Raw genomic sequence first — 15,308 nt, 5'->3', positions numbered from 1 at the left:
TATACTAACCATGTTCGTTTGCATGAACCAAGGCCTTTCATTCATTCATCAAATGTTTATAAATGCCATATTATTATGTCAGGAATTCTGGTACTTGTAGGGATACAAAGACATATTCATACAATTTTCTGTCTTGGGAGATTATAATGTGGAAGTTTCTAAATCATTCATAACTATAATTTTGTCATATCTCTCAAGTAGAGCTAAGGCAATAGCCAACATTGAAATATTAGAAATTTGGGGGAAGTGGTAGGAGAGGGGTATAAAAATACCTCCATCAGTATGGCAATGACTTTTTTCTTTTCTTAAAAATATTTTTGTTTGTTAATGTATTTGTCTACTCTGGGTCTTCGTTGAAGCATGCAGGGTCTAGTTCCCTGACCAGGGACTGAATATGGGCCCCTGGCATTGGGATCATGGAGTTTTAGCCACTGGACCACCAGGAAATTCCCTATGGCTTTTTTCTTAAAAGCAAAAAAAAAGTCTTCAGATTTCTTTCATGAAAACCAACACTAACATAGTTCTTTGGCGAAGTGGCATAACAAGAACTTTCAGAAAGGAAAGGATATTCTTTGCTTATGAAACCTTTCAGTTTCATAGGAATGAGATATTTTCAGAAAGCAGTGGAAGCCTATATTTCCAGGTGCTGTAATAGGTTCTAGGGATGCAGAAGTGAACAAGGCAATTGTTGCTCTCAATGACTTTGCATTCTGATGGAGAACTGTCAAAAGACCAATAAATATATAATACAGTTGCAGAAAAGTGATTGAAAAAAATACATAGAAGTTCATAGAATGATTTTAGTGAATTTATTTATCTAAATTCAATCTAGTGCATTCCTCAATAAAGAAAATCCCTCTGATTCAATTTCTCCACAGTCCTTCTAGACCTTTATACTCATATGGGACTATCATTAAAACTCCTGTGAGTCCTCATTTATAGAAAGTATAGATGCTGAGAAATAAAGTCTTTTCCAATGTTTTTGTTGTCATTGCTATTGTTGTTCTACAACTCTGTGTTGTAAAGAACCAGGAAATTAATAACATGGTTCTTGACTTCCAGTTCCTTACTTGTTAGTTGGGGCAATGCCGTTTCAACATGAGTAAATTATAATAGAATTAACTAAGGAAAGAATGCTTAAAGTGTGCCAAATTGAGGAAATGAACTCAAACAAAAAAAGAAAATATTGTCACTGGCCTAACCCATCCAGTGGCTATAACAAAATACCACCAAATGGCTTGTCAACAACAGAAATTTATTTCTCACAGTTCTGGGATATGGTAAGGTAAGTCCAAGATCAAGGCACCAGCAGGTTCAATGTCTGATGAGGTCTCCCTTCCTTGTTCATAGATTGCTAACTTCACATAGTGAAAGCGGCAAGAGAACTCTGTGAAGCCTCTTTTTAAGGGAACTAATCCCTTTCATGAGGACTTTACCATCATTACCTAATCACCTCCCAAGACCTCCCCTCCAATAAGTTTCAACATATGGATTTTGGGATAGACACAAACATTCAGTCTATTGCAATAGCCCTTCTGAGCTGAGTTTTCCACTGGATGTTGGCAAATGTAAACAATAAAGTTTGTGGGAACATAGTGGAGTATAAGAGATCATGATCTGAACAGATTCTTGGCTGAAAACAAGCAAGATATAGAATGTGGCTGGCTGAATATTTTAGAAAAGAGGGTCTTTTCAAAAGAATAAAGAGAATGATGGACTGCCAGAGCTGATTAGGTTTTGTCCAGGGCACAAAGATGAGTGACTGCAAATTCTGAGTCAGGGAAAAGTGACCTGATAAAAATCCTGTGTGGGGAAGACTGATGATCATATATGCAGGTTAGAAGAGAATTCTGACAAGTGAAATGAAGGCAGGAAGTATGTTCAGTGGGAATTGGGAGTATAAGAAAAGATTTCTCTCTATAAATCAGAGAAACCTTACCTTTAAGGCAGCAAATACCTATGAATAAAAGAAGGACACAAAATATGAGCCAGAACATTCAGTACTTAAGAGAGGGAAAGATCACCTCAGAGTTAAAAACTGATGAATTGATATTAGATACACTGACTGTAATGAGAGAATTTGGGGGCTGGGGCATACTATACAGTAGGTCCTTGGTGGTTTTCTATTTTTTATGTAGTAGTTTATGTATGTTAATCCCAAATTCCTAAATTATCTCTCCCGCCCTTTCCCCTTATCCATTTAAGCTTTGTCTGTCAAAAGTGAAGCTGTAAGAGGGGTTTGACTTTAAGAGAAGGAACAGACTGGTCATTTTTCAACATGAAGTTGAAAAGAAAATATTTCCTTCCAAAAAAAAAGTTCTTAATGGGCCTGATTTAGATTATGTGGGTGACTTCCAGGAAGTGAGTTTACCTCAAGTATTTGAGTAAATTTACTCCTCCAGGGCTCTTGGGCACTGTTGGGTTCAATAAAGAGGCAGTTTACTAAAAGACATCAAGGTGCTCTTCAGCATCCTTAAAATTAAGCATGACAATTAATAATTGCAGAGTAAACTGAAAGCAGGGGAATGTTTCTGAACTAAAATTACAAAAGAAATTGTATGATTTGGACTGCTCCTGAGGCCAGTCAACACCCAGGGATTGAACCCGCGTCTCCTGAATTGACTGGCAGGCAGGCAGATTCTTTATCACTGAGCCACCAGGGAAGCCCTGAATTAATATAGAGATTTCACCCAAAGGCAAAACATTGGAAGATAGGTAGGACTTACTTCATGCCTTCTGATACCAGCTGATCACTTCCCTTCCTTTCTCTCAAAAATATTTTGCATATTTATTCACAAATGGAAATTAATACTGGGTTTGCAGAAGAGACCCTGAATATCCTGAAAGCTAGACAATTGATTTAAAAAAAAAAAAAAAAAACAGAGTCCTTTCTTCAAATGAAATCTTGCTCAGAGCCCTAATACTTGGAAAACAGACAAAAGTCAAACTTCATTGTATTAAGAACAGATATGTTTCTGGAGATCTACTGATATGACCATTTCTTTACATATGTGAATACTCTGAGACACCTAAGGTTTCATGAAACAATTTAATAATCACAAATCTATATCACACCCCACCCTCATCTTTTTTAATAAAGCCCTCTTGATGCTTGAGGCCATGAGGGAGGAAGCTGCCTAATTTAATGTTGCAAGCCTGAGACAAAGGTGACCTAGGAGAAAGTGAGAGGTGATGGGGCATTGTTTTGGTCCAAGGATACAGATACAGAATGCAAGATTTGAACTGAATTGAAATGAGGGATGATTCCAGTTTAATGCAATTATCAATACATCTGTGTGACACTTTTGAAACTTTGACAAACCTTTCAAATACACTATTCAGTTAGCTTAGTTCAGTAAGTATTGCCTGGATACAAATTATATAGTATTTGATCTAATAGAATCAGTGTATTGATTATGTAAACACAATCATTGTTTGTGTAAACAAAAATGTATAACACATTTTCTATAGGTAAGCCTTTCAAGTAATGCCTTCAACCACTCTGTGAAGGAAGCATAGCTGAAAAATGTATGGTACAAAAATACTAAGTAGCATGGCCATAGCTTCATAGAATGTCAGTAGTAAAACTGAAATTTGAACCCAAGTCTGTCTCACTCCAATACCCATGTTCATTCCACTCTAAACTCAAGGAACTATCAAACTGCAAAGATGAGAGATCTAGACTCAGCCTTCAATTATTTAAAATTCTTTGTCGTAATTGTTACATAGGTAAAAAGCTAGCATTTGCGAGATGCAACAGGAGGCCGAGAAAATTTAAAGAAAAATTTTATTTCAAATAAGCAACCAGGAAATCCGCTGTGGGCCAGAGCACTGAGGACTGGGCAGGCGTTTGAAAGGCAGCAGAGCAGAGATGATGCCCTTCATGTAACATTCAAGAAAACTGAGGCTCACACAACTGGGGGGCATTTTCAAGGCAATGGAGCTGGTTAGCTGTAACATCAGAGATACAGGGAAGGTCTTTTTAGAAATCAAAGAGAAACTAAAAGGAAAATATGAAACAAAGGAACATCAGAGTAAGCATGAGAGAAACCAGAACTTCTGTGCAGAAATAGTAAAAGAAATAGAAATCCTAAATGACTATGGAGTCAATGATATTTTTTCTCTCTGCTTTAGAGGCAAGTGACAGCATCTAACTTCCATCTAAGCTCCTTTCTTCTTTTTGAGTCAGCCCCATACTGTCTGTTATTTAAGATCTAGGTTATGTTAGCTGTCAGTCTCTTAGAAACTATACCTACATTTCTGCCATCTTTAAGAAGAAACGTGTACATTTTCATATTAAATGTCACACACGGAATATCACTGAGAATCTACTTCATGCTGCTGAGTTTACCTTCTAGTACTCACCTGGCTGTCAGGTTATCAATCATGGTGTTAAGGTCTTTGGATATTAGGGGTGTGCTTGTGGGTCCATGTGCAGGATAATCCATATGACAGCTTATTTACATTTTGGAGTTTGAATAATTCATACCTTTGTTTACCTCCATTTATTTCACTGCTTAGGAATTTTTATTTTCTCCACTTCCTTCTCCTTCTGTCTTACTTGAGGGAACATATTCAAAATTAAGCATATTCAAAAGTGTCACCTGTGGGTGAAATCTTAACTCTCAGTCAGTATTAGATTTATTAAATTTCACTTCCTTTCTACTCACTAGTTGGGAGTATATAAACCAACTCTGGATTCTTTCCCCAAAAGAAATAAAGAAAATGAATTTACTCTTTTGATGTAAAGATATTGGATTTTCAGATGCTCTTCTAATTATAGACAGATTTCCTGGACGGGCCCATAAGGAACATTGTAAATTTTCATAGTCCCCTCTTATTTCCACCTCCATCAGGTTAACTTTCTTACTCATTGCACCTGCTCTGCTTAGGCCATTACTTCTGTTCTCATGGATTTTTTTCACCCTATGATGAGGATTTCTATTTCTAATCTTTTGGCCTGTTTCTCTCCCAGAAGTTTAAGGTTTATTCAACTGTGTGCTATACTTTTAATATATCCCATTGGTACCTCAAACTTAACATGCTAAGACAGAACTCATCATCTCTCCTTTCTTTCCAAGCCAGATATTCCAACTGTATTCATTGGTTTCGTTAATGGAATCATCAACCACTGAGTTCATTAAGGTTGGAAACTTGAAGTCATCCTCGCCTCTACTATTCCTTCTTCTTCCATCAGTAACATAAACAATATCTGATTTAACCTTTTCACTAATTATTAAAATTGTCTCCATCTTCTCCCACCCCCACTTCTATCATCCTGCTGCCTTATCTGGACTTATACAACCTCATAAATAACTTTGTCCATAAACCAATAAGCTATAAATCCTTCCTCCATACAACTTTCAGATTTATCAATGTAAGACATATTCCAGGTCAAACTCATTCTTCAAATCCTTTAATACTGTAGAGATGTCTACATTAACCTATGTATGTGATAAAAAATTGTATAGAAATGAATAGACACAAAAGAAAGTACAATAATATTAGAATTTCTGAATAAGATCATATCAATGTCAATATTCTAGTTGTGATATTATATGGCAGTTTTGTAAGATGTTACTTCCCATTGGGGGAAATTGGGTAACTGGTACATGGATGCTGCTGGCTGCTGCTGCTGCTAAGTCGCTTCTGTTGCGTCTGACTCTGTGCGGCCCCGTAGACGGCAGCCCACCAGGCTCCCCCGTCCCTGGGACTTTCCAGGCAAGAACACTGGAGTGGGTTGCCATTTCCTTCTCCAGTGCATGAAAGTGAAAAGTGAAAATGAAGTCACTCAGTCATGTCTGATTCTTTGCAACCCCATGGACTGCAGCCTACCAGGCTCCTCCATCCATGGGATTTTCCAGGCAAGAGTACTGGAGTGGGGTGCCATTGCCTTCTCCGGGTACATGGATGTGCTCTTTATTTTTTATTATAACTGTATGTGAATCTATAATTATTTCAAAATATTAAGTTTGCTTAAAAATATCTTACAAAATTCTTCAACACTCACCAGAAGAATTTAAGCTTTTAAAACAGCATGTCGCTCTCCACCTTCATCTCCTGGCATTCTCGGCCCAAAATTTTTACACTAAGCTAATAGCATCACCCCTGGAGAAGGAAATGGCAACCCACTCCAGTATTCTTGCCTGGAAAATCCCATGGACTGAGGAGCCTGGTAGGCTACAATCCACGGGGTCGCAAAAAGTCAGACAAGACTGAGCGATTTACTTTCACTTTCAATAGCATCACAGACTGCTAACTCTGTAACTTTACTCCTTATCTGGCCTGACTAATTTCTTCTCATCATTTAAGGCTTTTTCCTTGATCTATCAGATGAGATGGTTTATGTCATCATTGTACATTTACAGTGTTCTGTGCATTTTTATCACATTTATTAGAGATTTTTCCCCCTGTTTTAACTTCTTTACCAGGACCTTTTAGTGGGTGGAAGTCTTATTTACTTTTATTTCCAGTGCCCATTAATTTCCTGACAAATAATAGATGTTCTCTGTATATCTGACTTTAGTAAATGAATGTGTGTCTCTATAAAGCTTGAAAACCATCAGCAAATCTAATGTAACTAGACTTAAAGCATTCATTTGCAAATTTAAGATACTTGACTATCCCACTATTTCTTTAACTCTTTATAATACTAACAGTAATGATTAAGAGCTTAACTAAGTTCATCCTAGAGTAAAATTAGTTTACTGATAATCACAATGAATCACAAATGTTTAAGGTGAGATATGCAGATAGAATGCAGATTTGGAGACTATATCACCTGAGAAAGCTGATGTTTTCCTTCACATGTATAAGGGTCAAGTTTTCTTTCTTTTTTTTTTTTAAGTAAAAGCAAACTTGAGGACCCTATAACAAAATGAAGCAAATAGAAATACCATTTATTTGTGGTATATTCAGATGTTTGCTTATCCCTTAGTCTGATATAGAATTCTACACTCCAATTAAAAACCACCCACGCATACACTAAGATATGTAACTGGTGATTAAAGAAAAATAAAATTCAAAAGTTTGAATTTATTGTCCCTGGGCCTGATGCTAAGATGGTAGTTATGAGAGGGATGACTATGCTGAGGGTAAAATTTAAGATTTCTAAACTCACTTTTATTTTCTGATTTTGCTTTTTACTTGCTGGAGGCTGAATGGGCAGATAATCAATTGAGACATTTGTGAGATGGGTTTAATAATACGTCAGATTCACTGTTAGACTTAGTGAGGGAATATTTATTTTTGAAATCTGCAGAATGTAGATTTTGGATAGTGGAGGTGCAGAGTGTAACTTTTCTAGTTAAGAAGTAAAGCTTTGATAGAAGGCTTGATTGCCTGATTTTAATCACAAAATGGGATCCTTGCCACTGCCTAAAGAGATACCAGTTGCTTAACTCGTAAAATTTGCGGTGTATACCTGCATGTTTTTGAAGATTCATTCACTCAAGTTTTTGATTGACTATGCTTTAATTTTAATATTCTGTCTCATTAACATAGAAACTAACTCTAGTTTCATTTTTATCCTTTTAAGGTTTGTAGAAACCCCAGCCCATTTCTCTTGGAAAGAAAGTTATTACCGATCCACTATGTCCCAGAGCACACAGACAAGTGAATTCCTCAGTCCAGAGGTTTTCCAGCACATCTGGGATTTTCTGGAACAGTAAGTAGCAAATAAGCCAAAAAGCTGTTTTACATGAACTGTTATAAATAGGTAGTGATGGATAGTCGAAGTACTGCTTTTGAAGGCATGTTTTTAGAATCAATAAAAATCAGGTGATATTATTGGGAAAAAATTATTCTCTCCAATAGTATCTCTGTGTTCAAAATTCAGCACAGATTTATTCAGTTTTCAACAGGAAAAAATCATTATTGTTCCAAGGTGGTATAATTTTGGAGGATCAGAAGGACTCTCCTACCTAACCCAAAATAACTTCCCCAGTGACTCTGATACTCAAATTCATTCCCTTGGGTTAAAGACTTATATACTTTTATATTGTAAATAATCACTGAGAAAGTAAAACACTGAATTTTATTGTTCATTACACCTTGCTAGGAAGAGGATAATTATCTCCTTAAGATTAGGTTGGGACACCTAAGTAAATTAAGGGAAAGATGAAACAATATCAGAGTATTGGGGACCCATACAATTAGGATATATTTCTGACTCGTTCCTTCTATTCTGTGTTCCACCTAGTGATTCTTTGATGAGGGCAGTGATTTTTACTTTACAAATGGAGCTTAGATTTGGAATACCAGAGGTTTCATATCTGGTAAGTATTTGAGCCAGAATTCATGCTGAGGGTTTCTTACTCCAACCAATGAGCCTTGCCAACTTTAAAGCAAAAAGAGCTCATTGTTACCAACCAAATGTGTGTGTGTTTGTCCCTTTCCACACCTAACACACTTTTGTTTTCCTTTATGGCAGACCCATCTGTTCAGTTCAGCCCATTGACTTGAACTTTGTGGATGAACCATCAGAAAATGGTGCTACAAACAAAATTGAAATTAGCATGGACTGTATTCGCATGCAGGACTCAGACCTGAGTGACCCCATGTGGGTGAGTGGCATGGCTTCCGCTTTAAATCTGTGGGTCTTGCTATCCACTTCTCTGTTATACCTCTTCCCTGGCACTTAAAAATCAGGTGACTCTGAATGGTCAAGGCCGTTGGAAAGAGAGTCATCGTGGTCAGCAGAGAAATAATTAAGAGCTGTGGATTCTGAGTCTGCCTCAACTCTGCATAATGTATATGTTTCCATTGGTGTGGAGAAGGGGGTTGGAAGTAATTCCTTGCATTCTTTATCTGAATTGCTCCTCCCAGTGTTTCACAGCTGGTGGAGACAGAACCAAAGTCAAATCCTGGATTGTATCCAAAGCACTTTCTTGTATGGCAAACTGCCTTTCTTATAGAATTATCCTTTTTAAATGATGAAGGATGAAGTAAATTCTACGCAAATATACAGATTCAAGTACCTGGTAGTAGAGTAAGAGGAAAGAAGCTAATATCTAAAATAGGTCTCTCTCTCTCTCTTTTTTTTTTTTAACTTCACCACTGGGTCACTCATGACCTTAGACCTCAGTTATAAAATGGTAAGAACTTAGATGTACACACCTCCCAGGCAGCTAAGAAGTATACAGGTTAAGGATAGTCAAACATTTTACTGAGGTGCTTAGGTGAACTTTCTTGTATTTGTGCAATCCATCATGCTAACTGATGTGTTTTCTTTTCTTTTTTTTAATCATTCATTCATCCCACAAGCCCTACTGCTTTTTCTGTATGAACGCAAACAAAAATCTGTAGAAAAATAGAAACTAAAAGAGCTAGAAAGAGGGTGGGGTGTCATAGAGTGTCTGCTGATGTGATTAAATGGAGTGCTTTATAATGTACCATGCCTTTCTTTTTTGGAGGTGGGGGCGATTACCAGGTAACTTCACTTGAAGGAATGCTACAGATGAAAGATGTTTTGGTATACCCTTTTCTTTCTGATTCAATGTAAGATTTTACTGGAATTCTCACCGTATGCTTTTTGACATAGACTGTACTTTTTAATATTGGGAGAAGAGGAGATGGGGGAAAAAGGAGAGGAAATGACCAAAAATAGAAAGTTGTAATTTTACATATACACTGATATTTTGTCACCAAATTGATAAATGAAAAATACACTTCTTCATTGACCCATTCCATCTTCATATGGGTCCAGTTCTCAATTATCCTTGAGATAGTAAAAAGAAACTGATAGGTAAATCCAAGGTTAAGTAATTCAAAGCCTGGGAGTGTATGATAATTAAGCATAAATATTTATAAATATATAAATTCTGATTTGACAGTGACTTAGAAATTAGGATAGTCCCCATTCATTTAATAATATCACCTCTTAAGCTGATAGGTTTGCCTAGGTTGATGCCCTGTGTATTCTTACATACTCTCCAGGCAGGGATTTCTGTTTCTCATAAAAGCAAGTCAAAGTTATTTAATTTAAAATGCAGAATGAAGTAGTTTCATTTACAGTTCCTATTATTATTATCTTCTCACATACTGAAGCACATGGTTTTTTAATGTACCATGCTGTTTCTCCTTTGCTATTAGACATTTTCTCCTTGAGAACATCTCATTTTTTCTACCTCGTATCTAGCCATTTCCTATCCATCCCTCAACATCAAGGTTGCCTTACCTTCTCTAGGAAAACATTCCATATCACTGTTCTTTATCAGTCTGAATTAGAGATCATTCTACAGAAGCAATCTAGGTATAATTTTAGTCATAAGACTTATTATATAATATTAATATTGTCTATTATAATATTTCTATCTCTATCTCTAAAGGGGACTGGTGTCATGTTTTGTCATGCACATTATTATTATTTTTTTTTTTTGTCATGTTTTGCCCATAGTACGCCCTCAGGAGTTTTTAAAGTCATAAAAAATGAGACTTGGAAGTTATCTAAAAATTTAAAGTGTTCTCTTTAAGATAGCCCTGTCCAAAAGATCTTTTTTTTTTTTTTTTCCCCAATGGCTAGAATGTCCTATATCTCTATTGTTCAACACAGTGGCCATTAGACATGTGAATCCTTTGGGCACGTGAAATATGGCTAGTGCAAATGAGGAACTTAATTGTAACTTTAGTTAATTTAAATTTAAGTTGTTTTGTGCAGCTAGTTGGTAGTGTATTGCATAGCAAAGTTCTAGAAAACCACCAGTCAGGGAACCATTCTCTGCTTCAACATTCACAGCAGCAAAGCTTTCAGTCCTGTCCTCTCTTGTATTCCTTCCATTTTGATTGTAGTAGATCAGTATAAAAAGTGTCGTGCTCCTCTTTACCTCCGTTGTTTCCCCAGCTCTGTTTGAAAGCACTCAGACTTGCCCTTTGAGTCATAAAGATTCGGTCATTAAAGTTCATTTTGGTGCTTTGGGGGCATCCCTGGTGGCTCAGGCGATAGAGAATCCTCCTGCCATGCAGGAGACCCTGGTTTGACCCCTGGGTTGGGGAGATCCCCTGGAGAAGGGAATGGCTACCCACTCCAGTATTCTTGCCTGGAGAGATCCATGGACAGAAGGTCCCGGCAGGCTACAGTCTATGGGGTCACAAAGAGTCAGACATAATTGAGCAAATAACACTTTTCACTTTTGGTGCTTTTACAAAAGAGTTAAAGGAAACTTTGGAGAAAACCTAGTGGAGTATCTAAGGAAGAATCAGCTAAGTTATACAGTGATCTTCTAAGACGGTAAGGAGAAAGGAGAGAAAGGCAAGGAAATTCAGATATAATTGCTCTTGTGGCCAGTGTCTTATTTAGCTAAGAAGGCACACCTTGTTTTTTAGGTTTTTATCATTTAAGAAATGTTTGAGAGGATTATTCATTTATATTCAAAATTTTTTCCTGAGCATCGGCTATGAATATATGCGCCTGATGTTGATTCTTTTTAACTGATTTTTGTTGATGCTCATTTATGCTGGTCTCATTAAAACAGAGTATTCCATTTGAAACTGATTTAAATGTTCCCCTTAGATGTTTGATTTACAAATTTTCTTAGGCTTCAATTTCAGATGATGGTTAATACATCTGATATTTTATTTAATCTTTCCTGGAACTTCATGAGGTAGAAATGATTATCATTGTTTTAATAGAATTAATTAAAAATAATTAAATTTAATAAATCAAAAGAAAAGTGGTTAAAACCCTTTTCTAGGATGATGTGCATAGTCATCAGCAGTCAGTATTTTGCCCACATTATTGGATGCAATCTTTTCTCATTCTTTTTCTACAGTGTTGCATTTGAGTGGAACTTGGCCTCTGTTTTTTCTTGAGTACCTCTGTTCTATGAGATTGAGGTTTACCTGTGTGGAAAAGCCTCTACTCTTCCACCAAGAGATAGCCATATAGTAGAGAGTCTCCATACCTTTCTCTCCTCTGGGGAGGCAGGCACAGGACACCATTGCTAACTGGGAATAATGAAACACAGTGCTGCTATCACTCACCAGCAGCTTAGAGCCTGAAATTAAATGTGTCAGGTTGAAGGTAACAAGAAATCAGGATATAAGAACAGAGTAGAAACATTTGCAAGGAGCAGAGAATTCAAGTGATTTAGGAAAAACTGGAAAACAAAATGAAATGGAGTTTTGCCAGTATGTGAAACCAAATAACTCACTTGGAAACAACTGTATTGAAAGGAATATACAAGTAAAGTGAGGCTGAATTGAATATATACTTGCCTCTCTGTGGTCTTTCTGTTTTTCTTTCCAAAGAACTAAGGCATTGCTATTAAAGTGTAGTTCTGCATGAATCCTGGGTTTTCCCTTGACTTAGGACCATTCCGACACCCTCATAGGCATCCATGTGAGGAGGCCACATGGGTAGGACTAGATAACAATGGTAGTCCTTAGCTAAATGAATGACAAAATGGTGGACTAGCTCAGGATGTAATAGTAACTGGTGTTCTGCTTTAGAAAGTAAGAACTAAGATCCTCTGAGATTCCTTGTCCTTCTAAACTGAGAGCTGTTGCAACTGGTGTGAAGCTCTTTTAGTCCATTACTTGATAGCATATTTTCACTTTTTTGTGTATAGGTTAATAGTTAAATAGTTACAAAACTCTGCACATAAATTACTTTTCTCTTGCATATAATAAAAAACATTTGGGATCCATGCCAAACATTTTCTCACTATGCAAGAAATATGAATCTGTGAACATGAAATTACTTGTCAGATTATCAAGGACAAAACTCTTGAAATTGAGAATGTCATCACATTTTTATTGATTTTTAAAACTACCTTCACCTTAAAAACTATGAAGTGGAGTCATAATATTTTGCTCTTATTATGAACAAAGAGAACTTGAATTTCAGAGAATATGTGCCTTCTTCATTAGGATGATTTTAGTGTCACTGAAGAATGAACTATATTGGATTAACAAGTGAATTGAATGAGATTTCTCAAAAAAGTGTGATAATCTAGGCTATGCTTCCAAGATCCTTATTAGTTCTTCATTCTATTGTCTATTGTCTTACTTTATATCTCAGCTCTGCCTTATTTATAAACTGTCTAAGCATGCCTGTCATGTCCTTAAGAGGTGGATAGTGATAGTGACACTTAAAGGTTTTCCTGGAATGATGGATGGGAAACTATATGACATTTACATTTGCATTTCTTTAGTCTTTGTACTTTGAAGAAAACCCTGTTTAGTTGAATTGGGTTTTTCCCTAGGAATTTTTAGGAATTATTATCTAAGACCATGGTTTGTTCCAGGGCTTCCCCCAGGTGACACTAGTGGTAAAGAACAGGCCTGCCAAAATGCAGCAGAAGTAAAGAGATGTGGGTTCAATCCCCGGGTTGGGAAGACCTCCTGGAAGAAAGTACGGCAACCCAGAGTATTTTGCCTGGAGAATCCCTTAGACAGAGGAGCCTGGCAGGCCCCAGTCCATAGGATCACAAAAGGTTGGACACAATTGAAGTGACTTATCATGCACACATGCATGATTCATTCATCTGTATTACAAAGGCCATAACATACATAGGACTATCCATTTTTGTAAATTGTTATTATAGCACCCAGTTATAAATGAAGAGTCTTCAACCCTACATACCACAAAACAGATAGTGCTTTTGTATTTGGAAAGACATAGGCCATAGCAGCCTGGAGGAGGGCATGGCAACCCACTCCAGCATTCTTGGCTAAAGAATCCCCATGGACAGAGGAACCTGGCGGGCTACAGTCCATAGGGTTGCAAAGAGTCAAACACGACTGAACAACTAACCACAGCATAGGCCCCAGAACATTGTACAATACCCTGTATCTTCTATAACCCAATATTATATCAGATTTCAAAGAGCCTATATATACTAGATCTAGCCATAAATATTTCTTTAGAATTTACTTTCCTATGTATGCTATGTTCTTTGTAATACAGTTGAACAAATCATGGTCTCTAGCCTTGAGAAGACCAGAATATAGCAGAAAGTCAAGTGTGTACAAAATTACTTTTGAAAAGTACTCATATATATGTATATTTAAGGCACATAAAAAAGAAATGGTTTATTGTGCCTGAGAAAGACTGGCAATATGTTACAAAGAAAGTGATTTTTGAAATATGAGTCAAATTGGTCAAAAAGAGGGAAGCAAAAAGTAGATCAAGTTTGGGTAACTTATGAAAATAATTTACTTAAAAATCTATAATGGGAAACAAGTTTCAAAGATAAGGCCGATATATTTGAGTAAGGGTAAATTTATATATAAAAGACAGAATATTAATTTAAAAAATCATAACACATAACAAAGGTTTAATTGCCCAAGTTAATACATAAAAATTGGGAGTTCCCTGACAGTCCAGTGGGTAGGATTCCATTCTTCTAGTGCATGAGGGATGGGTTCAATCTCTGGTCAGGAAGCTAAGATCCTACAAGCCTCTTGGCCCAGACCAAAAAAATAAGAGAAAGATGAATCTCCCGTTTTGGCGAAGAGTATAAGTGGTTCAGAGGTGTTTAATAGACATAAAATGTTCAACTTTTCTAGTAATAAAAAAATTGTGAGTTGAAACAATGAGTTTATTCATCCTCTATTTGATCAGCAAAAATTTAAATGATTAATATCCAGTGTTGGAAAGATTGTTGGGAATCAGTTTTTTTACTTCTAGTAGAAGTATAAATTTGGATGGCAATTTGCCCATTCTCTTTTATTTAATTTTCAATGTACTTATCCTTTGGTCTGTAAATGCCCTTTTTAGACTATTTTTCTATGAAATGATTAAAAACATTTACATAAGTATGTATAGGAACACATACATACACACACAGAGAAATGAAAGCTTCATTGCATCATTGTTCATAATATCCAAAATTGTACAACTAGATAGAATTCTTTAGACTTAAAATTTTTGGACTGTGCTAGATAGAAACTGAGTTTAAAGTCCATGAAAATAAGCCCACATTGAAAAATAGCATTACTAGTTATGATGTGTGATCATTTTCATCTTGGCAATCCTATTGCTCATGAACCTCAGTGTGATTTCTCTATTTAGAGAGGCATCCTTTATATTCTGAGAGAGATTATGTAGAACTGATGTTATTTCTTATTAATGTTTGGTAAATTTTCTATTGAAAGCATCTGGGTCTGAATATTTATTTTGGGGGGAGTTCTTTCATCAAAAATTTAGTGTCTTTAGTAGTTACAGGACTATTAAATGATCTATTTGATCTTGGCTAAGTTTTCATAAACCACCAGGGAACTGGTTAAATTCAAAGTTTTTGAATTTATGTATGCAGAATTGTTTGGTGTAGTCCCTTATTACCCTTTCAACATCTGTGGGATCTGTA

The 15,308-nt window shown here is 36.3% G+C and overlaps 1 protein-coding gene across 3 annotated transcripts in view; it reads left to right on the top strand.

Annotated features, from left to right (window-relative positions):
* TP63 (tumor protein p63) overlaps window positions 1–15,308 on the top strand; it is a 266,039-nt gene that overhangs the window by 99,948 nt on the left and 150,783 nt on the right. For all 3 annotated transcript variants that reach the window (XM_020872827.2, XM_020872826.2, XM_020872831.2), the window contains exons 2-3: window positions 7,538–7,666; window positions 8,432–8,564. In XM_020872827.2, coding sequence (XP_020728486.1) covers window positions 7,538–7,666; window positions 8,432–8,564 — 262 coding nt within the window. The remainder of the gene's footprint in view (window positions 1–7,537; window positions 7,667–8,431; window positions 8,565–15,308) is intronic.

The sequence above is a fragment of the Odocoileus virginianus genome, chromosome 4 (genome assembly GCF_023699985.2).
Source record: "Odocoileus virginianus isolate 20LAN1187 ecotype Illinois chromosome 4, Ovbor_1.2, whole genome shotgun sequence".
In the NCBI taxonomy this organism is placed as follows: domain Eukaryota; kingdom Metazoa; phylum Chordata; class Mammalia; order Artiodactyla; family Cervidae; genus Odocoileus; species Odocoileus virginianus.
This window is presented reverse-complemented; position numbering and strand designations above follow the sequence as displayed.